The 27,450-nt window shown below is 36.7% G+C and overlaps 1 protein-coding gene across 15 annotated transcripts in view; it reads right to left on the reverse strand.

Annotated features, from left to right (window-relative positions):
* LOC117986086 (modifier of mdg4-like) overlaps positions 1-27,450 on the reverse strand; it is a 244,123-nt gene that overhangs the window by 41,745 nt on the left and 174,928 nt on the right. The window contains exon 5 of one of the 15 annotated variants that reach the window (XM_069501372.1): positions 4,985-5,620. The exons of 7 other annotated variants lie outside the window; for them this stretch is intronic. In XM_069501372.1, the coding sequence (XP_069357473.1) occupies positions 5,427-5,620 (194 nt within the window). In that variant the 3' untranslated portion in view covers positions 4,985-5,426. Of the gene's footprint in view, positions 1-4,984; positions 5,621-6,498; positions 6,692-7,822; positions 8,029-10,826; positions 11,812-17,115; positions 17,322-19,441; positions 19,651-20,823; positions 21,553-22,104; positions 23,230-27,450 lie in introns of those variants that run through there. 7 more of the 15 variants (XM_069501378.1, XM_069501379.1, XM_069501368.1 and 4 more) reach the window with 7 other exon arrangements.

The raw sequence follows: 27,450 nt of genomic DNA on the forward strand, positions 1-27,450 counted from the left end.
AGCTCCGATTTCCTTCATCCGAGTTCTCTCCGTCATCCGTGAGAATACCTTGGATGTGCCTCGGATTCTAATCGGACATATTATGACGTAGATATGTCAAAGAAGTCCACTGAATTAGCTTGGATGTGGAACAGAGATCGGATTAGTGCGTAAGCAATATTCGAGTTCGGTACGAGTTTTTTACGGACATGGATCGGATGAGTGCGTAACCGCTCTTATCTTTGTCATATTGTTAGCAATTAAAAATGTCTAAATGAAAATAAATCAATAAATTATATTCAATTATATTTCTTGCACACCACGACGGTTAATTATAATTATTTTTGAAATTAAACTTATTTAGGCGTGATTTGAGAGTAACCGCGATATTTTTCAAACGAAGTAACGTTCGCTTTACTTCCGTCCGTATTTTAAATGGCCGCCAAATATAACAGCTCTTTTGAGCTCTTTTGTTACAAGCACGATTTTTTATTTTTAGGGTTCCGTACCTCAAAAGGAAAAAGAAACCCTTATAGAATCACTTCGTTGTATGTCTGTCTGTCGTGTCTATAAAGAAACCTATAGGATACTTCCCGTCGACCTAGAATCATGTAATTTGGCGGGTAGGGTAAGTAGGTAGGTAGCACACGTAAAGGGAAAAAATCTGAAAACCGTAAATTGGTGGTTACAATATCACAAAAAAATGTGATCAGGAACAAATAATTAGTACTTTTTAATTTTCTAAGTAAGATAACTATACCAAGTGGGGTATTATATGAAATGGCTTTACCTGTACATTCTAAAACAGATTTTTATTTATTTTTATGCATAATAGTTTTAGATTTATCGTGAAAAATATCGAAAAAATACGACTGTAGTACGGAAGCCTCGGTCCGCGAGTCTGACTCGTACTTGGCCGGATTGTTCCACAAGCGGTTAGTGGTTATGAACGTTGTTACATTTGACAAGCACATTGTCGGCCGTGTAAAGGACAGCCTTACACCCTTTGACTCGGTTGCACACCCAACGTTTCTTAGGTCCACTGAAACCTCTGTGGAGGCTGAAATTGTAGCGACCCATCTGTATCATTTGATTCCCTCGAACTGATGTTACGAAAATTGGCGAATCTGCAAAATTTTCAATACAAATCATACAAATTTTCAATACTAAACTATGAAAATTAAAACAGTAAGAACTCTCTGTGTGTCGAAATTGTCGATGGTCACGACCCCTTCCATTAATCACGAATTGTCTTTCAACAATAAATAAAATAAGTTTAACTGATAAGTGGTTTTGAGTTTTGCAATAGAACTCAGCTATCAGGTTTAAAATAAACTCGGGTTTAACGCTTGTTTAAGTTGTTTTGTTTGGTAAGGCGTGCCTGATGTGATGTTTGTCATGGCATAAAAATGCCACGCTCAGATCCCTCCCAGATTTTTTCACAAACAAATCGAAAATACGAAAATGGCAATAAGACGATTTCGACTCTTAAAATTATTTGATAAAATCCTAAAATAGAACTTATAATTTCGTAGAAAAGATTTCCAGAAAATTCTCTTCTTCTCAACTATTTATATACCAGTAAGTATAAAAATACTTACTTGTCATTAATCACAGCAGGCAATGCAAAAGTAAAACGATTGCACAATTTTAATTATATTAATATATTAAGTAGGTACCAATAACTCAAATAATCTTTCTAAACCATCCATCCATCCCTAATTAATTTCACAAAGGTATCATTGCAGCAAAGCTAGGCTTGTCTATTATATTTAAAATAATAATATTAGTCAAAATAAAAAAGTTTTACTTTGAAACAATGACATGCGACGCCGACAAGGCGGCATCCAAGCGAGAAAAATCCTAAAAATGTATAAATAAGATAGGATTAGCAATAAAGCAATCGAAAAATGTTAATTTCAATTTATAAAAATATATTATAATGAATTTTATAATTGATTTGAAAGATTTCTACAAAATATTGACGACGACGCCATGATGAATGTGACGTCACATGGACTGAAGTTGTGTTGTGTTGTGTATTTCACTAAGAAAACACTGTTGTTTACCAATCCGTGTGACGTCATGACGGCTCACGAACCTAAAAAGATGGCGGGTAGTGTTTTCGCAGCGAAATTTCAAATGCAAAATTTTAATACATTTTTATTGCACTTAACGATCGAATAAAATTTTCGTAAATTTTTTGGTATAAGTCCCGCAAATTGCTATTGGGCTGGAACCATGTCTCATTAACATCGAATTGACGTCACTTTAACGTCAGCTGAAATAAAAATATACCATCAGCTCGAAACTTCAGTCTAGTGCTGACGTCACTAAAATGGCGGCCACGCGCATTAGCAACTTGCGGGACTTATAGTTCATTATTAGGTACTTAGGAATCAAATTAAGACACTTTTCAAAAGAGGGTAAAATACCCTATTGTACGGGCTTATACAGAATTCGGCAGTCTATTTTATGCCGAGACAATATCGTACCGTGGGTTATATTCCAACTCTACAAGTTCTGCCGACAATTTTCATTACAATAGCCGGCACGAAATATTTATTGTACATCGGCCTTTAGTCGACATTTCGTCTTCGTAGAGCGTTGTCTCTGTCACTCATACCAATGTGACGTTTTGTCGGTCTCAACGACAGGGACAACGCTCTACGAATCTCTTTCTAAAGGTCGACGTACAATATTTCTTGCCGGCTACTGTACATTTATGGTAATAATGCAGTGCTGTGGCTGCGATGTCGTACTATTCCTCCTCCATGCACTGCAGATGTCCCTCGGGACATCTGTGGTGCTGATTTGGTCAGCCCAACGCATAGGGCTACGTCCTCTTGGTCTTTTTCCTTCCACTTTGCCCGTGACTAACAGTTTCCGCACTATTTTTTATTTCTTTTTAGGGTTCCGTACTACAAAAGGAAAAACGGAACCATTATAGGATCACTTTGTTGTCTGTCTGTCTGTTGGTCTGTCGTGAAACCAAAAGGGTACTTCCCGATGACCTAGAATCATGAAATTTGGCAGGTAGGTAGGTCTTATAGCAGACATTCGGGGAAAAATGACTGAAAACCGTAAATTTGTTACCACATCACACAAAAAAAATTAAATTGTGGTTATGAACGAATAATTAGTATTTTCAATTTTCGAAGTAAGATAACTATATCAAGTGGGGTATCATATGAAAGGTCTTCACCTGTGCATTCTAAAACAGATTTTTATTTATTTTTATGCATCCCTAGTTTTTGAATTATCGTGCAAAATGTCGAAAAAATACGACTGTAGTACGGAACCCTCGTTGCGCGAGCCTGACTTGACCGGTTATATTTTTATATTCATTATATTATTATAGGCACACGCTTGACAGATCACACCTGACGGGATTATATGAAGTTTAATACGTCTTGTTTCCGTCTCGCTGTTTTGTAGTTTTCAGGCTTTATTAATGATTGTGCACCCCTTTGATTCTAATGATAGTATCCTCGTAGGTCATGACGCTAGCTCTGCATCCTCTCCCGCATTGGCTGCACACCCATCTCATTTTTGGCAACCTGCTTTTGCACTTGTCAAAGCTGAAGTTGTAACCCTTGAACTGTAACATTTTGTTGCCTCGATTCGATGTTACGATTTTGATGATGTCTAAAAAATTTTACCTTATTATAAGCTAAATTAACATAATGTACTTCATAACCAATTTGTAACAATTTTTTTAAATATATTTTAATATAATATACATTATATTGTATTACCTATGTTGGCAACACCACGTTTCAAGTCCGGTGTTGGTTGCTACGTCTGCGGTCGTGACGTCACGCCCCTCCGCCGCGCCGCCGAGGCGACAAGAGGCGACCGGCGACGCGGGACGACACTTTCAGTTTAGAATCCAAGCAAGCAACAGTTGAATGAATATACGGGTTGATTTAGTAATTTGAGAGTTTAATTGTTAACACCTATATTTCTCTTTTCCCTCCAACTAAGAGTTAAGCTTGTGCTAGGAGTAGGTACGACAATAGTGCAACGGGTGGGGTTTGAACCGGGCGCGCAACCTTTCGGATTTCAGTCCACTCCTTTAACCGTTGAGCTATTTAGGCTCATTGACTGTATGCCTGTGAACGCCTCACGATGAAATTACTTAACGGATTTTAGTCAAACTTGGTATACTTATAGTTAATACTCCGAATTAACATATCATTCGGGATAGGGATTGTTTTGTTAATGTTACCAAATGTGACAATCAGTGGCGTGCAGTTCATAGAGACATAAATGCACTGCTTACCCCAGTTGAATAGCTCAATGCATATTTTTCATAATGACCTGCCAGTAAACAGGCTCTTACTTAACTAGTGCCTACCCTGGCTTCAAACCCTGTGCACGCCACTGGTGACAATTCTTTTTTTACAAAGATTGTTCTATCAGATGGGTCTCATGTAAAGTGATTTGATGAATAGTTTTGGACGTGGAGAACGGAACTCCTCAACGGGTAACAGCAAATCAATGGCGATCAGTGTAATAGCTGGGTAAAAAGTAAATTCTAACCATAATACATAACATGTAATATGTTTAATTCATACCTAACCTACATTTTCGTTTCTTTCGTGTTAGTAACAGATTCGATGTCGGTATAAAATAGTACTTTTTCTCAGTAAAATTCAATACAGGTTTCAGTATAATTAAAAATATTGCACCAGAGGAATTATTATGAGTATTTTAATAAAAACATATTCATACGTGTCTGTATGTACATATAAGTAGGCCTCCCGTGTAAAGCCTGGGCAGATAAACTAGTGTAATAATATAAGTTAAACACTTTTATCTGAATCTGAATACTTTGGAGGCAACCATCCTATGGAATTTTTCAATAAACCCTCAGTTCCCGGCATATGAGGGCGATAATCTCCGGGCGAGGATTAAATAGAGAAGCTTTCCGCATGATGACCTCCAAATTTCGTTTTGAAGAAGGCACGCGATGATGATGATGATCAATAAAAGACTTCGATAAAAATATTTAATTTATTTGTACCATAAATCTTTTAACACTATAAAGGACGTTTGATACCAAGCCTATACATATTAATTTTATATATTTGAAAGTTCGTCTATCTGTAACCTTTCTTCCGCTCATCCGATATTGACGAAAGGCACGGAGGTAGATGTGCATCCCGAAGACGGGCATAGGATACTTTTAACTCCGGAAAAAAAAAAACATGAGATTTCGGACTCGCACACGAAGGGTACCAACTCATTTTTTATTATTATTATTTGCTGTTATAGCCGCAATACATTCTGTCAAAATTTCAACTCTACTTATTACGGGTCGTGAGAGACAGCCCGCTGACAGACAGAGAGACGGACAGACAGTGGAGGTTTAGCAATGAGATCCCGTGGGGACACTTGGGGTACGGAACCCTAACAACAGCCTCTGGATGTCATTTGGAACCTCAATGATTATGTAAGCTATTGTATTTAAGTATGATATTATCAATGGTTATAATGGTCGCTCTACACCCCCGCCCGCAGTTGCTACAGACCCATCTCAGCTTAGGTCCCTTACATCCTCGATGCAGGCAGAAGTTGTAGCCGTCTAGTTGAATCATTCTGTTGCCTCGCCTTGATGTTACGAACTGGGGTTCTCCTGAAAACATGCAATATGTTTTTAAGACCACATTACTAACAAAAAAAACTGGTATCATACAAAAAGTGCAAGTAGAACTCGCGTGGAGAGTGTTCCGTACGATGAGTAGGTATTTTAATTTGTACGCACAATTTTGAGAGATTTACCGTTTCGATTTAAAAGACTACTGGTAGGTTCCGTCGTAACCACGACTCATGCAACTAAGTCGCAATATAAACAAACCAAATTCATCAAATTCAAATTAATTAGTATGTACCCGTTATCTACATTCTAATAGGTTTTTCTTTATTAGTAAAGAACTATTTTCTGCACTTGTTTTAGTGGTCTAAAACCATCTCCGCATTATTGCCTTTCTAATGAAATGATGGTTTCAAAACATTTTTGCGTTTTATATATTAGGATTTTATTAATGGTTATGATGGTGCCAAAATTTAACAATCTCATCCTCCACAGTGCGCAGCGTAGCCCGACAACCGGTGAGTCTCCTTTTACAGCACTCCCATGAGGCTTTGGGACCGTGGCTTCTGTAGTATTTGTTGTACCTATAATCTCCTATTTGTATGACTGGCCTCCCGTATCGCGAGGTTGTGAATATGGCTAGAACAAAAGTAGGAATTTACAGTTGAATAAAAAAATCGTTCTAATTATATCTAAATATGTAAAAGGAAAAGGTGACTGACTGACGTATCAACGCACAGCTCAAACTACTGGACGGATCGGGCTGAAATTTCCATTTCCACTACTATGCTTGCTTTAACTCCGTGGTATACTCACATAGATATATTTTTTATTACAGAATAGGCGACAATCATGCCAGGAAAGCAATGGAATAGGTTAAAAAATTAATTAAAAATATCACAATATTAAGAAACGGTCACCTTTAATGATTATGATAATCCTTCATTTTAATAATGATATTATCGATGGTATCAAGAGACGCGCGACATCCTTTAGTCTTAGAGCTGCACACCCATTTCGCTTTGGGCCCTTTGCTCCTGCAATATTTGTTGTATCGATAACGTCCCAATTCTATCACAGGGTTCCCATAACGTGTCTCCTTGAACACTGCAGCTGAAAGAATATAAGGATATTTACTTACTAAGCATTTTTATCTTCATAAGAAAGAAAGAAAAATCTTTATTCGAGGTATTACGTAGGTAAGAAATAAAGAAAGAAAGAAGGCAAGAAAAGAAAGAAAGAAACAAAGAAAGAAAGAAAATAAATGCATTTGTTGTTGTTGTCACAGATAAAAACAAAGTACAAATGTAACATTTTCATCTGTGACACCACCCCAAATGGATGTGCAGCTCAGCATAATGTCTCGCATCATATGCGTTAACACACATAAGATGCAGGACGCTGATTTTCAGCTGTTACCCGGTACATTTAGAATCAGTTAAGTGTAGGATATTGTGTGAGCAACATCGTCTTGTACAACAGTGCAACACCTCGAATAGGTATAGGCCACTCAGCTTTTGTGGAGACGTCGGTACCTATATGGCGAACATCTAAGGTACCAGATACCCCAACACTGCAACTGAAGTACCTACCCGTAAGGCTTTAATTAATACACACACAAAAACACACAAAATTATCATAATAAACGAAATTAAATAAATGATAAACTTGGAATATTTAGGTACGATTTATTTAATTTAACAATCACGCTTAATCTATGTAAGTAATATTTTAAAAAATGTTCTCTCTATCAACGCATATAAATCGCTGGAATTAGAAACTTGAAATTTTGTCGGTAGGTTCCTTTTATGATGTAGAATTTTCATCCTTAAGGGATTTTCTGTAATTCCACCCGAATAATTCTATAAAATTATTCGATTTTCCGACTTTTTTTTTCGGATTGATGTCGAATAGGGGATGGAAGTTTGAAAAGCACGAAATTCCGTCATTTTTCAAGTTCAAACAACGAAATTGGGTACTTTGGGGTTGGGTACAACAGAATAAAGAAATACGTTTTACGTTTTTTTACGTTTCACGATTTTCAGAAATTTTGCCCTTTAGTTGCCCTAATGAGTGAACGTTTAAGTGAAAATCCGCCATTTTCAAGTTATATCGATTAAAATTGGTATTTGGATCTTCGATTAAAAACAAAAGGAATACGTGTTTCAAGATTTTTAAAAATTCCATTCCCATGGGATTTTCAATAATTATTCGATTCTATAAAATTATTCGACTTTCCGATCACATTATATTTAAATTTTAATGAGTGTGAGTGTTATTACTTCGAACAATGACGTCATCAATAGTAATAAGACTAGCTCGACACTTCATCCTCGACCATTTGGCACACACCCATGTAGCTTTCGGCCCCTTACTGCTGCTATGTCTGTAGAACCGGTGTCTGCCTATTCCGATTATCGGTTTTCCAACGCGTGAGATCGTAAAGACCGCTAAAATACAATAAATACTTATAAATATCAAACGCAAACCGTAAATAGTAAAATCCTGCATCCTTAAACTTACAATCGTTAGTAGGTACTAGCCATAACAGAGTAGTCATGCCTTATTTCGTCAAAGACGATGAAACGGCAAAATGATATCTAAGAAAATAGAAACACTGGCGCAATTGTGATATATTACTTGTATCATTATAAATACTATCTGTCCCGGCTTACTCACGTGTGTAGTCGACGTTAGCCCGACTAGTTTCGAACCCATACGGGGTCCTTTTTCAAGGGAGTCCGCGCAGCACGGGCAGCGGCACGTGCGTCCCGCAGTCAAAACCGCGGCGCGGGCGCGGACGGACTCCCTTGAAAAAGGACCCCGTATGGGTTCGAAACTAGTCGGGCTAACGTCGACTACACACGTGAGTAAGCCGGGACAGATAGTATTTATAATGGAAATCACTCACGGTAGTTTAAACGCTAAAATACTTGTATCATGTATTTATTAAATAAACAAAGTAATTATCGCCCTAAAAAAACGAAGAAGAAGAAGAAGAAAAAGCATTTACTATGGACAGATTATTATTATTAGATATAAGAGTCAGTTATAGTTAACAGTCTGCTCTAGAAAAAATTGTATTGCAGAGGGTTAGTCCTTACTTAGATATTTAATATCTAATATAAGCTTTCTTCATAACTGCACTGTGAAAAGTATTAGAGTGTGTGCATAAGTAAAAATGTTATGTTTAAGTGATTATGAAAGACTAGTAGTTTATTTAAGTATTATTATTTATTACTATTTAACAATAACGGCGCCCTGAAATTTTCCACAAAGTGCCGCGCAGAGGGAGCGCGGCTGCAGCGCTGCAGCCGCGCTGCTTCGACGCGGCACTTTTCGGCAAATTTGAAGGTGCCGACACTTCAAAACTATTCTATTTTATCTTATTTAACTATTCTATCTTATTTCCGATCAATATGATTTAATGAGTGTGATTTTTGTGATTGTAACAATGCTGTTTTCAACAGTAGATAGTTTTCCAATTTATAATATCACATTTAATTTAATGAGTGTGATTGTTGTTGATTTTAACAATAGCGTCATCAATAGTTAATTGTGCTTCTATTTGTGTTCCTTTTATATATTTCTTATTTTTACAATGGTGTACAATAAAGAGTGTTTTATTCATTCTAGAGTAGTTATTCCATTTTCTATTTAATGAGTGTGATTGTTGTTGATTTTAACAATGGCGTCATCCACAGTAGTGAGTGTAGACCGACACTTCAGTCTTGACCATTTGACACACACCCATGTCGCTTTCGCCCCTCTACTACTGCTGTGTTTATTGTACCGGTGATTTCCGATTTCTATCACAGGTTTCCCGTAACGTGAGGTGGTAAAAAACGCTAAAAGTAAGTACCAAATTACTAAGTTTATAAATCAGCATCAAAATCAAACGTAAACTAGTAAATTTTAGCAATTTTAAGTACTTAAGTGTTTTTCAATGTTATACTAGCTGATACCCGCGACTTCGTGGATTAAGGTTTTAAAAATCCCGGGGGAACTCCTTGATTTTCCGGGATAAAAAGTAGCCCATGCCACTCTTTAGGTCTTTAACTATACCCGTGGAATAAATCACGTTGATCCGTTGCTCGTATGCGACGTGATTGAACGACAAACCAACAAACCAATTAACCAACAAACCAATACACCAACAAACCAATACACCAACAAACCAACAAAGAAACACACTTTCGCATTTACAATAAGGGTAGTGATATAATTTCTAAAAATGACTATTCTTTTTTAAATCATCCACACTTTCATTATTCGAATTGCTTTTGGCCGCAACTTTTTGACGCAAGCGAGGTTTTATTAAACTCCTAAAGAAACTTCCTTTCCTTCGGCTGCGAGATTTCGTCAAGATTAATTAAACAATGAAATGGTAACAAAGACACACACGGATTTATATTCTACGAAAATCAGCATGTTTTATTAATTAAAGCAGTGTTACCACAACTAAAGTTAAATAAAGTTAACTTACTGTTTTAACTTGAAATCTTAAAATAAAAATAAATCTATAAATCACGCTTTATTCAACTTAGCTATCGCATTTTAAGTTATTAGATTTTCGACCACATCCAATTTAATGCGTGTGATTATTACTATTTTAACAATGACTTCATCGACAAATATTATTAAATAAACAAAAATATCACACCAAAATCAAACAAGAAATGCTGATAAGACTTTCTCTTTCAACTTTAAAATAAGCTTATTCTTTAATTATTTCAATTCAACAATCACACCTTAAAGCTATTTGAATTTTCGATCACACTATTTAATGAGTGTGATCAAACTCTATATCACTTTATTAATGAGTGTGATTATTGTTGCTTCTAACAATGACGTCATCCACAGTAGTGAGTGTAGCCCGACACTTCATTCTCGTCCACTTGACGCACACCCATGTCGCTTTTGCCCCTTTACTTCTACTATATCTGTTATACCGGTACCTTCCAATTTCTATTACCGGGTTCCCGTAACGTGACGTCGTAAAGACTGCTAAAAGTAAGAATTCTAAAGGTATAAAAATGCTGAGATCTAATATGTCTATTCATTATTTATTTATTCAGATAGGTACAATTTGGCCCTATGAGTGCAACCTCACCTGGTAGTAAGTGATTATGCAATCTGTACCGGAACGATAAATTGTTGAGCGGCACGGTTTTGTCACTTATATGATAAAATTCAAATTAAGATAGATAGATAGATGGATTGGAAAAAAAATAAAAATACTACAAACAAACCTCAAAACGTATTTTACTGCAATATATACCTACCTACTGTCTAACACAAAGTTCAACAAAAAAAAAGTACTTAATTAAAACTGTATTTTTCAATTGATCTCATTTTTAAGGATTACTGTTACGTTTAATTATAAGGCACGTAACTTGTTTGCTGTGTTAAGACTCCATTAGGTACACATTGCCAATGTGTAAACACTTTTCCGAGTTGACGGTCTCCTCTCAGAAGGGTTTGACCAATGACCATAGTCTACCATGCTGGCCAAGTGCGGATTGGTAGACATCACACACCTTGGAGAACATTATAGAGAACCCTCAGGCTAGCAGGTTTCCTCACGATGTTTTCCTTCACCGTTAAAGCAAATGATATTCAATTGCTTAATACGTACATAACACCGAGGTGTGTGCCCGGGATCGAATTCTCGACCTCCCGAATAGGAGGCGGACGTCTTAACCACTAGGATACCACGGCTCTAAAGAGCAATCTAAATATATAAAAGGAAAAGGTGACTCACTAACTGACTGACTGAGTGATCTATCAACGCACAGCTCAAACTACTGAACGGTGCGGGCTGAAATATGGCATGCAGATAGCTATTATGACGTAGAAATCCGCTAAAAAAGGATTTTTGGAAATACGACCCCAAGGGGGTAAAATAGGGGTTTGAAATTTGTGTAGTCCACGCGGACGAAGTCGTGAGCATATTATAAGCTAGTCAAGATATAAGATTACAAATTAAATCAGTATAACGAGTTTGGTGCAAGTGAGCCTATGTGTAATACAATTTCAATGTGTATGGTCATTGTTCGCTATAATGATCTCATCTTCTATGGTTGTGACGGAGGCACGACAGCTTCTCCTACTCTTTGAGGAACAGAACCATAGCGCTTTTGGTCCCTTACTTCTACAATGTTTGTTATATCGGTACTTCCCCCATATTAGCACAGGGTTGCCATAACGTGAAGTTGTGAAAATTGCTTCAGCTGAAAAACAGTAGAAAAAAATCACTGCTAGAGTCTCATGTTATAATTGAAGGGGAAAACTGATGTTGGAAGCGATATTTTAAAATATAAATTTTATTCGGTAATAGAAAAATAGGCCCCTTAAATAAAATAAAGGTTTGGTTTATTAGGTTTATTCCTTTCATGTTTCATATATTAACAGAATTAACATACTAAGATTATTAATCTTTGTTAAATCACAATATTAGTAATAACCTAATAATTTTAGCATTAAAGTAATATTCATTATAATTAAAAAAAAACACTTTTTACAATTATTATTACAAGACATTTAATTTGGAACATTATTTTAAATATCCACTTTGATTTATGAAAATACTCCAGGATGGCCTAAGAGCAAGCGCGTGCCAGACCTTACTTTTTTTTAAAACTGAAAGTTTATCTTCGTATTGTTCCCAACACTGGGAGGAACGTTTGTTCAGATGTTTGTTTTAATCATGGTGGCTTTGGGAGACAATAACATGTAATAAAGATGTAAAAAATCTTACTTCAAAGTATAAAGTTTAATTTATTTTTTATTTCCTTCAGCCCCTACCAGATACCTACCTTGAAAGTTTAACACATTATTAATGTTTAAAGGTGTCTGGCGGGAGTGCTCACGACACTAAGTGTCTGGTAATGCATGACGTGATTTCTAATACTAGTTCGAAGAAAATATAAAAGAATTGATTTTATACTTTGACGTAAGATTTTTTAAATCTTTATTACCTGTTATCTCAAAAAAGCCACTATGATCCAAACTCACATCCACACCAACATTTTTCTCAGTGTTGGGGACAATAAACTTTCAGCTTTTATAAAATAAGGAAGGTCTGGCACGCGCTGGCTCTCTCTCTCACCTGCGACTTTGTCGAGGTGGATTTACAGCTCATAAAATTAATGCGTATGATTAATATTGCATCTAATGATCATATTGTCCACTGTAGTAATTGAGGCCCTACATCCCTTCTTAGTCTTGGAGGAGCAATACCACATAGCCTTGGAGCCTTTACTTCTACAATACCTGTTGTAGCGATAACTCCCTATAACTAGTACAGGTTTTCCGTAGCGTGAAGTGGAAAACAATGCTTCAACTGAAAATGTGAAAATGATTATTATTTACAAGTAAATGGTTTTTATTGTTTTATAAAAAGTAAAAATCTAAAAACGTGGACACTGACAATTGGCCTTGTCCACAAGCTCAAAGTCGCTCAGCGTGCTATGGAGCGGGTTATGCTGGGTATCTCTTTGAGGGACAAAATCCGTCACGAGGAAATCCGTAGGAGAACCAGATTGACCGACATAGCTCAACGAATTAGCCAGCTGAAGTGGCAGTGGGCCGGCCACGTCTGCCGCAGAACCGATGCCCGATGGGGCAGACGTGTTCTGGAGTGGAGACCGCGTATCAGCAAGCGCAGTGCGGTACGACCTCTAACCCGCTGGACTGACGACCTTAAGAAGGTAGCGTGAAGTGGGTGGATGAGGAAGGCGGAAGATCGTGTGTGGTGGCGCACTCTTGGGAAGGCCTATGTCCAGCAGTGGACGCAAACAGGGTGATTGATTGATTGAAAAGTAAATAGTAACTAAGTTAGCAACTTAAGAGGAGTTTATTCGCAGTGCGCTCTAAACAAACGTAGATTGGCTCTATTAAATTGAATTGAAATTGATATTTGAATAGTAACTAATATCATGTATAATAGTATGGTTTTCAAATTTTCCACATAGATTTAGACACATAGACACATTTAGTATTGTCAATTACTATTATACCTAGTAATCTAGTTTGATTGGTTAAATATTTAAATGAGAACCAAACTACGTTTGTATGTAGAGCGCTCCGAAAACACTTCTCTCAATAAAACATACAATCAATAATTTGATGATAGTTTTTGATCGATTTAATAATTTTAGATAAAGCGAGTTTAAAATCAATGATTATATAATTAAAAATAAAATGTGATTCCTACCCGTATAAGTGCGAAAGTGTGTTTGTTGGTTTGTCGTTCAATCACGCCACAACGGAGCAACGCATCGACTTGATTTTTTGCATGTACAGTATATATACAGTACGCGGCCGAAAGTAATGTACATCGGCATTTAGAATGACATTTCGGCTTTGTAGAGCGTTGACTCTGTCACTCATACCTATATGACGTTTTCGGCCGTTGACGGTCTCAATGACAGGGACAACGCACTACAAATCTGCTATCTCCTTCTAAAGGTCGATGTACATTACTTTCGGGCGCGTACTGTACTTAAAGACCTCCAGAGAGGCATACGCTACTCTTTTCCCTAAAAATTAGAGTTCCCATGTTATTTTTAGAAATCTAAATCCACGCGGACGAAGTAGCGGGCATCGGCTAGATATTAATTAATTTATCAATGTGAATGTACATTATTAACTTTAATAATAACTTCATCTATAGTAGTCAGTGTGGCACGGCAACCCTTGCTCGTTTTTTTGGTGCAAACCCATAACAATTTGGGACCTTTGCTTTTCCAGTATTTATTGAAGCGTTGAGACCCTAATATCAGCACCGGATTTCCAAATCTAGTTGTTGCGAATATGGCTTCTGTGGACAAAAAAAAAGTGTAATTAGAATTATTTCCACCCAACTTACGTTGACAGAAGACATCGTGAAGAAATCTGCATGCCTGATATCCAAAATGTTCTCAAAGATAACATTGGCATTATCGCTACTTCTAAATAATTTTCATTTGGTAAAAAAAATCTTCACAGTGAATTCACAGGCGATTTTTCACGAAAAGTGATATTCCAATTTTCGCACTTACAATCATTTGCTACATTAATAATTTAATTAGATGTTTTTCTCGTTCTAAATTGTAGCATGAAGCAACGCGAGTTTTATAATATAAAAGCGTTTTCAAAAACACTGTAATATTGCGAAGTTTTAGCATTAAATAAATCATAATATCTATATCCAATTACGTAGGTGCGTACAATACAAAATAGTAATAAAAATCATAAACACAGTTTATTTATTATGTCTTACAAACAAAGGAATGTAGATTAATTTCTATTATAGTACATAATATAAAATAATGTAAAATAAGTACTTACTGTTTAGAATTAGGTAAAACTTTTTCAAAATTGTTCTAACAATAAATATTAGATACCTATAATGATTTTCTTAAACCCAAAAACTTTTGTCTTCTTAAGCTATTAGACAAAGAAAATTTGAAGATTGGGCTTCAAACTGCGGTATCTAGCAATTCCTATGAGTTTTATCAATATCGATTCAGTGAAAGAAAATATATGTCATTATTTAATTAGAAACTATATATATAAAAGGAAAAGGTGACTGACTGACTGACTGACTGATCTATCAACACATAGCTCAAACTACTGGACGGATCGGGCACAAATTTGGCATGCAGATTGCTATGACGTAGGCATCCGCTTATAAAGGATTATTGAAAATTCAACCTCTAAGGGGGTAAAATAGGGATTTGAAATTTGTGTAGTCCACACGTAGTCGTGGGAATAAGCTAGTTGATAATATGGATAAAATGTATGTACTTATCAAAAATACTTTGACATTAAATTTGAAACATATTTATACATTTTGATATAATATTATGTAAGAAAAAATTATTAAAAGGAATTTAATAAAAAAGGAAAAAACATTTGGAATAACAGTATTACAATATTAGAATGTATATTGCAATTGAAACATGGAATAAAATGTTAAATCTAATACTTAATCAATTAATTAGTAATGTAGTATAAAATGGAATGTTCACTTAACTTTAGGTACATATTTAATTTTAATTACATGACAGTGTCTAATTCATAAAATTAAGTAACTATTTAGATTTTTCACTTAATCGGGTGATCTTATTATATTAGTTGTAAAAGTTTATACTTAAGTAAAATATATTATTATTTTATATAGCTATTTGTATTATTATTAAAAGCTGAATTTACTGATATGAATACTTTAGTACAGTATATGTAATAGTAGGTACAGATTTTCATTTTATTCGCTAGCATCATTGAAATCTAGTATTTTGCCATTTAAAGATACAATCTTATAGAAATTCGATATGTAGTGGGCAGTGATTGTTATTCGCTTGTTTTTAAATAAAAATAGCAAGCAAACGAGCAAGCGGATCACCTGATTTATGTTAAGACTAGATGATGCCCGCGACTTCGTCAGCGTGGATTTAGGTTTTTGAAAATCCCGTGGGAACTCTTTTCCGGGATAAATGTAGCCTATGTCCTACCTCGGGATATAAGTTTTGTACATGTACATGTTTTGTAAATTTCATCAAAATCGGTTGAACTGTTGGGCCGTGAAAAGCTAGCAGACAGACAAGCAGACAGACACACTTTCGCATTTTGGATAGTATGGATATGGATTACCGCCGCCCATTAACATTTTCAGCATCATAGGAAACGCATTGCCGGCTTTTCAGGAATTTGTTGATCCACCCCTAAAATAACCCCATTTTAAAAACTAGCATTTTTTTCATATAAAACATCCTATAGAGCTTTAAATTTAGTGGCAATGGTCGTTATTCTGTTTGATAATAACATTGCCGTAAGTACGTATAGTGACCTTGCAGCCGTTGCTCGCCTTTGAACACTTCCAGAGACCTCTAGCCCCCTTGCTCTTGTAGTATTTGTTGAAGCGGTAGCGTCCATACAATAGGACCGGGTTACCGTATCGAGACTCCGTGAAAATTGCGCCTGTAACATAGTACAAGACTCAGTCATACGTTTGTTATTTCTTAAAGAACAGGTTGTTATGCTGTTATCTAAAAAAATATTTTAGGAGCATAAGCTAGAATGTAAAGTTGTATTCCGTCCGTTCAGAGTTCCATCATGATGCGCGCACAGAAAAACTTTTTTATTCTTTTTCTTTTATTTAATCTTTCATTTTCCTTCCGGTTTCATATGTATCTACGTAAGTACAAAAATAGCATTAGAATGCATTATTTGAAATATAGCATTTAATGAAAAGGGTTATCGAGTCAACCGGGGACCCGAGAGCTGGCAGCTACCTTGGAGAAAGAACTAGTTTGGCTATCCAAAGGGGTAATGCTGCCAGCATCTTGGGTACAATGTCTCGATGAGGTTTGAGATAGATTTTTTTTTAGTTTTAATTTAATGTTTTTTTTTCTTTTAATTTAGATTTAAGTTTATTTAATAGAATTGTGTGTTATTATTATACCTTGAAAATTTGGAATAAAATATATCTAAAACTAGAATTTTTAAAATTACATTATTAACTTCCTAATATTAATTCCTTAAAAAATATAAATTATAACGCCAATTCAATGCATGTGCTCATTATTTTGCTTGACAATGATATCGTCTATAGTAGTGAGAGTTGCTTTGCAGCCCATACTCATTTTTGAGCACGTCCACAGAGCTTTTGGCCCCTTACACCGATAGTACTTGTTGAACCTGTACCGCCCCAGCAGGATCACAGGCTTGCCATAACGCGACGTCGAAAACATCGGCTCTGTAAAGAAAAACCTCATTTATTTAAAACTACCGGATACCGTGTGCTACTACGCAATAAAAAAATGTGCTTAATGTATTGTTTTAGCTGTCTAAAGCTTCAGTTCAGCTTTCAATAGCTAAGTTCAGTATCTATAAGAGAAATGTGCAACACCCACATAAATTCGAGAGAGTTTCAGGATGTAAAGCGGAAAAATGTACAAATATTATTTGGTTTGGGCATACGTATTAGGTTTTTGCATCGATATAAATGACAAGATATGGTCAAGCGAACAAAATTTTTCACGGTTTTGGAACCAAATAAATCAGCGCCACCTCTTAGATACTAATGAACGACCCGTTTGAAATCCAGACGTCACTGAGGTTGCACTTGGTGTGCCATTTTGTTTGTTCAATAGCCCTGTCAATACAAAGTAATATATAAGTCAATGGCTTAATGCACTGTTTTAGTTGTCTAAAGCTTCAGTTCCGCTTTCAGTAGATTAGTTCAGTATCTATAAGAGGAATGTGCAACATCCACATAAACTCAAGAGAGTTTCAAAATATGAAGCAGAAAAATGATTATTTGGTTAAAATAAATTAAAGAAGAAAACCATATTCGCATTATTGCATTCTTAATGAAACCGGTTTGAGACACATCGGTTGGATGGTTGCGTCTATAACGGGCATAGGTAAAAAATATTAGATTTTTGTACTAAAATATTAGAACTACGACAAGAGTTCGGATGATAATCAACATCTCTCACTGGATTGGCCATTCTAAACAAATTAATATCCTGACCATTCCATGTAAGAATTGTTGAAATACAGACAACACATTGGTTGTGGTTGTGTGCATTTAACGTTTTTTAACCACAGCTAAAAAATATGCAGTTATTACTCCGCAATTCGTCCTTTATATATCGCCCTCTAACATCTGTGATAGCCTAGTGGTTAGGACGTCCGCCTTCTAATCGGAGGTCGGGACTTCGATCCCCGGCACGCAGCTCTGGCTTTTCGGAGTTATGTGCGTTTTAAGTAATTAAATGTCACTTGCTTGAACGGTGAAGGAAAACATCGTGAGGAAACCTGCATACCTGAGAGTTCTCCCAGAGAGGCCAGCGTGGTAGACTATGGCCAAACCCTTCTCACTCTGAGAGGAGACCCGTGGTCTGTAGTGAGCCGGCGACGGGTTGATCATGATGATGATTATGATATCACCCTCTCTAAAATTCAGAGTAAATGAAAGTTCTCCAAAATTGTTATTTGTTATGCTGCAGTTATCATTTGGCGCGACCGCTGGTACTGAATACCAAGCAAACGAAGGATTCGAAAATAGAATCCTGAGCATAGCGAGGGATTCAAAGGGGCGAGACGCAAATAATTTTGTAACCGTGCGAAATACACAGCTTTTCATCTCAATACAGCAAAGAAAAACAATAGCTCAACCGGTAAAGGAGTGGACTGAAAACCGAAAGGTCGACGGTTCAAACCCCGCCCGTTGCACTATTGTCGTACCTACTCCTAGCACAAGCCTGACGCTTAGTTGGAGAGGAAAGGGGAATTAGTCATTTGACGTAGCTAATATTCTTTAAAAAAACATTATTAATCAGATAATTAAAAATACAGAAAATAGTTCTTTACTTATATTTTGTTGCAGAAAAACCATTACCATTTGTTACAGAATAACAAGAAGAAAAATAAGAAGTCTATGGGCTTAGAATAACATGCTATAAGTTCCGCAAATTGCTAATGCGCGTGGACGCCATTTTAGTGACGTCAGCACTAGACTGAAGTTTCGAGCTGATGGTATATGTTTATATCAGCTGACGTCAAAATGACGTCATTCATGTTAATGAGACATGGTACCAGCGCAATACCAATTTCCGAGACTTATATAAATCTCAATATGCATACAACTCATCGTACTTGTTCTATTTCTAGTTAAGTCTCTATAATTTAGAGTATCGCAAGTTCCGAGAGTCAGTTCGAGGCGCATGCGTGAACTGACTCCCTTGAAAAAGGACCCCGGATGGGTTCGAAACTAGTCGGGCTCACGTCGACTAAAGACGTGAGTACAGCCGGGACAGATATTATTTATTTATAATGGAAATCACTCACGGTAGATTAAACGCTTAAATATCGCAAGTTGTTTAATTAATGTGTATGCTCATTACTTTGCTTGATAATTTCATCGTCTATAGTTGTAAGAGTAGCTCTGCAGGATGCACTGGACTTTTTAGAGCACACCCATAGAGCTCTTGGGCCCTTACTCTTCCAGTATTTATTGAACCTGTACTGCCCTATAACTATCATGGGCTTCCCGAAACGAGACTTTGAAAACGTTGGCTCTGTAAACAACCAAATAAATAATGAATTGAAGAAAAAGTTCAAAAATTAATTTGTTTTCCAATAAAAAAAATGAGAAAATATTTATTTAACAAAACAGTTTTGACAAATTTAAACATTGTCTAATGGTACCCATGGTATGGTTTTAAATGGAAAATAAAGCTATTTTTTTATTAGAACGGAATAACCCAAATTTTTCAAATGGGTCGTTAAAAAGCAGGAATTTAATGCGAATGCTCATTAATTTGTTTAACAATGAAATCGTCTATAGTAGTAAGAGTAGCTCGGCACGCTGCGCTTGTCATTTTGGAGCACACCCACTGAGCCTTAGGGCCTTTACTTCTCCAATACTTGTTGAAGCGGTAGCGCCCTAGTTCACACAGGCTTCCCGAAGCGCGACGTTGAAAATATGGGCCCTGTAAAAAACAGAAGCCGATAAAATCAAAATTCTAATTTATTTATTTTATGTAGGACAACTAGTTTTTTGTCCCTGGATTTGTCCTAGTTTGAAGGGCGTCTTGGTAAAGTCCATGCGGAGTTTTTCATACTGTCAGGCAGCGATGAGTAATTCTTGCAAAAAAACATTCGAAGGAATCGAACAATTGAAGTATCGGTTTTCGATTTATTCATCGTCACGAAAAATATTCGAATAAAAATTATTCGATCGATAGTTTGATTATACAATTGTTCGATTGTTCGTTCGAATGTTTTTTTAAACTCCATTCGTGTGCAACGATTACACCGTGAGGCGCAAGCAAGTTTTATTTATGAGGTAAAAAATAGTGGACCGATACGTCCGTGCTTTACACTCGAAAATACGGGATTTTCAAGCCCCTTGTCCCAGTTTATAAATTTTGCAGATGGTAACCCTGCTTGGGATACAATGACGTTCGCAACTGAACTAAACACCGTTCACTGTAACTTGACCCCTAATGTTATGTTGACACCATTGTAAATCACAGAATAATAAACCCTAAATTCTAAGGAATAAAACAAACAAAGCAATAGTGCCAACTTGACGGCGGGGGGCAAGTTATAGTGAACGGTCTCTAGTCGGTATAATATATCTCATAGTGTGAATGTCAATAGCGGAATGTAATTTATATTTGAGGGCTTCATATATATTACATCCCTAGTGTGAAATGAGGTTTAAACTCGAAAAGAAAACTCCGGTACATAGTATAGCAACAGATGTTTATTTTCATAAATTAAAAGTGTTAAATAAAATTTGTGACGTTTTTTTATTAGAGTACTTTTTTAAGTTGATTTGTAGTTAATGTTTTAGTTTTTATTAAATTTCTCAGCACGACTAAGACGCGCTTCTATTTCCTAGTAGGTAGGTACGCTTTTTATTTTTATGCCCATCGTTGGACGTATTTCGGTTGATAATAATGGATGATGATTATATCCTGTCCCATGTAATATTAAGAAGGCGGCCCGAGATACACGCCAAAAGCAAGTATCGAACGGGCGCCCTCCCGCGTTTCGGCCCATATAACCACGAGGTTGGTGATACGCCTTAACGCAAGTAAAAGTAGGATACGTGTAGTTTTCTCATACGATGCCGTAAGCGACGAAATTTTTGCGTTGCGTCAACGCATCGCATTGCGATACGGCAACGTTTTTGCGATGCGGCATCGTTTTTGCGATGCGGTGTCGTTTTAGCGATGCGATGTCGCACCGCAGTGTTGTGGCCTCGCCCTAATGGTTATGAAAATGATTCTGCTGAACAAGAAACCCGTCAATGGTGACCGCAGTCGCTTTACATCCAGCATACGACCGCTTGGTGCATCTCCATATCTTCCTGTTTCCATTATTGTTCTTGCTCCTGTTTCTAACATTAAATCGATTTCTGCCCAGTATCAGAACCGGCTTCCCGTTGCGAGTTGAAGTGTAAAATGGCACTGAAATTTAAATATATATATATATGTATATGTTACTAGCTTATTCGCGCGTCTTCGTCCGCGTTGACTATTTTCAAATTTCAAACCCCTATTTCACCCCTTAGGGGTTGAATTTTCAAAAACCCTTTCTTAGCGGATGCCTGCGTCATAAAAGCTATCTGCATTCCAAACAGCCCGATCCGTCTCACAGTTGATAGATCAGTGATAGTGAGCTGTGCGTTGATAGATCAGTCAGTCAGTCAGTTACCTTTTCCTTTTATATATTTAAGACTACTTAAATATATTAGTTACTACTTAGTTTATTCCTGCGACTCCGTTCGTATACTACTACCGGAACATCGGCCTCCGCACACGGTATAGGTTAGTATAAATTAAGCCTCAATCGGTTAAAGGACTGGACTGAAATCTGAAAGGTAGGCGGTTTAAACCCCACCCGTTGCACTATTGTCGTACCTACTCCTAGCACAAGCTTTACGCTTAGTTGGAGGGGAAAGGGGATTGTTAGTGATCATTAACATGGCCAATGTTATTTTTTTTTCAAAAAAACTAATGTTTAACTAGTGTTCATTTCATTTATATTATTATATATTAATTTGAGATAACATTGCTAATTGCTATCATCCATTATATGTATATTAAGGTAATAAACAAAAATCTCGATTTTGCTTTTCATAATTAACTAATTTTATTAACATGAAAATCTTCTGCGTCCTAGTAAGTACTTAGTAGGCATTTAACTATTACAGTCTGTTTTAAACGCTGTAGGCATTTAACTATAACAGAGTCTGTTTTTTAAGGTTTTAAATATGGCCGTCTCTAACCGTGACAAAATGTACAATAGTACCTATCCAATATTGAATAAATAGTTTCCTATGTAAATCTACCCTTAAAAATCGGGTATGTCCCATTTGTTCCATAGAACTTGACCTCATCGGATAAAAATGAGATAATTTCAATTTGAGGTGGTTCTGAATTCAGACCGTTTTTTTCTCCTAGTTCTCTTTTTTCGTGGCGGTATGTTATCAGGATCATTTCAAGGGGTGCCAACGGGACCCTAAAAATGATTATGATGACACTCCGCCACGAAAAAATAAAAGATTTTTTATGACGTCAAAGAAAAGCAAGTTCGGGGTGAAATGCTAGTATGTACATGGAACAATTGGGTATTTGGCTATACGAAAAATAAATTATTTCTCAGTGATTGTTAAATAGAGGATTTTCCAAAATAAGTAAACACTACGTCTTTTGTTAGTTTTAAGTGTAATAAACATTTTAAATTATCGATTAAACTAAAAAAGTACGTCATTATGATGTGACGTCACATTGAAGTATTTCATACTATTTTTGACGCGCGGGTTTAGACTTTTGATAAAAAGTTACTGATTTGACTAGCTGTCAAATACCGTACAAATGGGACTTACCCTCAAAATCAGAGCAAGACATTGAAAGTCCCCGCAACCGCAACCGGCAAAGAAAACTCTTAGTAATGAGTGTGATAATGGTTTTGCTTGACGACAATATTGTCAAAAGTAACCACAGTCACCCGACATCCGGTGCTGGATCGCTTGGAACATCTCCACAAAACCTTCGGATCCTTGCTGGATTCGTGCCTGTTGAATCTGTATGGCCCTAATAACATCACTGGTTTTCCGTACCGAGACTTCGAAAATATTGCTCCTGGAAACATAAAGATTAAAATAAGGTAAGATTAAAAGAGGGTAATTCTGAGTAATCTCGTATGCTAGTGTTACGTTCACTGCGGCAAGTACACGAGTTGAGACTCGCCTGGAATGCAACCCTCTGCCCGCTTGCCCTGTAACTTCCCCTCAAGCTCCCGTGCTGTACTGTAGACAACGCAATTTTTTTAACATTTTAGTCTCGTACTTGCTTACGTCACGCAACGACGACGCGCTCCGATTTTTGTCTACAGTACAACCACGCGTCTGTGGCGTCACCGCCCCCCAGGTCTCAACTTATTGCGCACGAGTAGTAAAATCATAATAAGTACTTCATCTGGTGCGGCGCGTGGCGGGTCAAAATGCCCCCGATGATATTTCCGCCAGTGCGTGGTTGGTCTTTTCGACCCACCAGCACTATAGGATACTATTGCTATAACTTTGCGAAATCATAATGTATACAATTTTTTTTGTACTGTTAGAATGATCTTGAACCCAACTTCCTTAGGTTCGATTTGCCCGGGATTTGCCAAACAGGAAAGGGAAAGGATTTTTGAAAATTCAACCCCTAAAGGGGTGAAATAGGGGTTTGAAATTTGTGTAGTCTACGCGGACAAAGTCGCGGGAATAAGCTAGTCGCAAATAAAACAGAATTATAGTAAAAAAACTGAAAAATGATTTTTATTCACTTATGCCTGTCTAGGAAGCATGTCATGCAAAGGTTTTGGTTGCATTTCCTGCAATATTTTTTTATTTTTTTCACTTTTCTTTTTGCTTCGATACTACTATAGGATTTCCGCAATATGTGGTAGCACCCTGCACAATTTCTCCGCTTAGTGCTCATCTCAAGGACATGATAACTGTCTTTAGGTGCTACTTGATTTTCTGAAATGAATTTTTTTTCTCAATTCCGTGTGATTTATTAACCACTAGCTGATGCCAGCGACTTCGTACTGGTGGTTTTAGGTTTTTAAAAATCCCGTGGGTACTCTTTGGTCTCCCGGGATAAAAAGTAGCCTATGTCACTCTCCAGGTCTTTAACTATATCCATGCAAAAAATCACGTCGATCCGTTGCTCCGTTGCGACTTGATTGAAGGACAAACCAACAAACCAACAAACAAACACACTTTCACATTTATAATATGGGTACTGATATGAGTATTGCCACGGACTCACTGTTGGGAACTAATAAATAGGTACTTAAATAAAATTTAAAACTTAAGATAGAACGCTTTGAACTATAAAGTGAAGCAATTTTTGATAAACACGTGTGACTTAATATGTCACGCCGTCCCCGAAAAGTAGGCAAATGCATATCACAGCGTGGAGATCACTATTTAACTTCACATAATTAAACATGTTATATTTTTTAAAGGTACTTATTAGTAGTTTCTATCACCTCATTTACAGTATTTGAGTGTTTATATACTAGAGTTCACTAGACAAGTTATGTAGGGGGTGACTGCAGGGGGGTGCGGAAGGAAACCACATTTCCTAAACCTAATTTTATTACTAGAAATGTACATATTACTTATTACTAACTATTACATAAAATGCGTAACAGACACATAAACAGACACATAACCAAACAAATTGTTCGCCTACGTTTTGACAGTGACAGACACACTGATATGCCGAAGACTAGTCGCACATATTATGTGGTACTTTTCTTCACTTCGTCTTTCATAGCATTCAAAAGTATCACCACCATCATCATTACCAACAACCGATAGATGTCCACTGCTGGACATAGGTCTCTTGTAGGGACTTCCACAGTCCACGGTCTTGCGCCGCCTGAATCCAGCGGCTTCCTGCAACTCGCCTGATATCGTCCGTCCACCTAGTGGCGGGTCTTCCTACACTGCATCTTCCGGTGCAAGGTCGCCTGAGTATGCTCATTTCAATGAGTATGCTCATTATTAATTTTAACAATAACGTCATCAATGGTGACGATGTTAGCGCGACAGTTCCTTGTCATCGGACAAACCCAGGATGCCTTGGAGCCTTTGCTTCTACAGGTCTTGTTAAATCGGTAGCGCCCGATTAATATTACCGGTTTTCCATATCGAGATATAGAGAAGACTGGACCTGGGGAAACATTAATTTCATTTTATTATCACTGTAACTAAAGTACGCGACAGTAAGTGATGGGGGTGTCCCGCACACCCGCACAGCCCCGCGCTAACCCGGTACGGAATAGCGCGGCTGAAGTGCGGGAGTATGGGGCGTCCCCCCACCTCATACCCGGATTGCCATCTCTTTTTGGGGTTTTAGGGAAGCCTTTTTTTAAGGTTCCGTACCCGAAGGGAGCCAACGGGACTCTATCAAAAGCCTCTGCTGTCAGTCCGTCCATCCGTCTGTCTGTCAGCGGGCAGTAGGTATCTTGTGCACCATAATGGCTAGAGATTTTAAATTTTCACAGAATGTGTATTTCTACTGCTGCTATAGCAATCTCTATTAATTGCTCCACTGTCATTTTTCTGTGTTTTCTTTGGTAATATGGTAATAAGACTAGCCATAAAAATTGCTCTTCGATCTCTGCTTCCTAAAGCCCAATATTCATCAAAGCATTTTTCCTTTCTATTTCAAAAAACCGTTCAATGCATTTTATTCTACAAGTACTTAGTGTTTTTATTTGCCTCTCTGGAATAACTTTACCTTTTTCTGTAACGTAACTTTGACCAGAATTTCTTAGTTTCTTACATTCTTCTCTTTCCTCCCTTGATCTTCCTTTCCTTTTAATAGTATTAGTGAGACCATCAGTATCTGAAAAGAACATATCTAGTTCTATAATAACTACCACTTTCAACAATAGATAAAATGTTTAAAGCAATTAATGGTTGTTCTAGAAAAAATATCAGTTAAAAGAATTCGTCCGCAAGGCACGTTCACCGACCAAATGAGTAACTTAACATACAGTATTTCCTTGTAGATAAGTGTAAACACTTTTTCCCAGTTATAAGTTCCATGTAATAGGGGGTGACTCTATTACCACACACCAGGATAAAATTAGATTTCGTACTACTTTTGACAGTTTTGAAATAAAAAAACCCAATAATACTTTGCCCGATCTGGGGAAAAAAGGATGTATGTGCAAATATACCTTTATTGGAAATGTAGAAATAAAAATATGTTTTAACTGTCAGACTGTCTGCCTTAAAATCAAAAATAATACTGAAAATGTTTTCTTTTCTTTCTTTGTAACGTAATCCAGTTCCGAAAAGACGAAATTATCTTATTGTGTAGCCAGTTATAAAATCACGAAATCACAAATACATTGTCTTTTTAATATATCCTCTTCATTGTCGTCCTTTATTTGTCTTGATTGATACCGATCACAATTGTCGCAAGTATCGACGCTGGCGAGTCAAGATCAATTAAGTGATTATTTAAATTCGTTGTTGAAAATTTGACGGTACAGATATTCTTTTGCAATTTCTTCTGTTGTAACATTTCCTTCTTTCATTTTTTCAACATACTGTTTGTACATTAAGCTTATATTCAGTTCAGGACCCAAATTCTTGTTTTGTGCCTTATGTCTCCTATCACATATTGCGTATGACGTAATGTGTTTCCTAATCGATTCTCTCACATTATCTGGTAATTTATTTCCTGGTGTATGGCGACCTCTTTTGTCTTGTTCGATTATACCTCCACCAAGAACTTTTTTTAGGCTTATCCTAAGAAATTTGCTGCTCACACTCAAAGTATTTAAAAACATCACTTGACATACCCTTATTCTCGTACAGTTAAATTCAAAAAAATATTTATAGGTAAATTTTCGACGATCATTTTCAAAGTTTATGTTAGTGGTTTTTCTATTCTTTACATGTTTTATTACATAATTAGCTACAAATTGACGCCTTTGATCCCAACTGGAACATTTTTTCCAAAAATGCTCCCACACTTTTTGCCTGCACTCTGGACTTACTTTTTCGTAACATTTCAACTTGCATTGACAAGGTTGTTTTAATGTTCTGTTTGGAACGTCAGTCTTTGCTGTGATTGACTTATATGCAAGTCCTGCTAGTCTTTTATTTTTAGCTACGTTCCTCTTCCATAGGCCTTCATTTCTCCTCCTCTTTAAAGATTTATTTTTTGTTACGGAGTCATTTACTGATTGATTTGAAATTTGAACAAATTCTTGAAAGCTGTCAGCCACGGCAGAGCTATTTCCAGGAAGATGCAAAGGTGTAACAAAATTATCCATAGCAATTGGAT

This window comes from Maniola hyperantus, chromosome 10 (assembly GCF_902806685.2).
Source record: "Maniola hyperantus chromosome 10, iAphHyp1.2, whole genome shotgun sequence".
Classification (NCBI taxonomy): domain Eukaryota; kingdom Metazoa; phylum Arthropoda; class Insecta; order Lepidoptera; family Nymphalidae; genus Maniola; species Maniola hyperantus.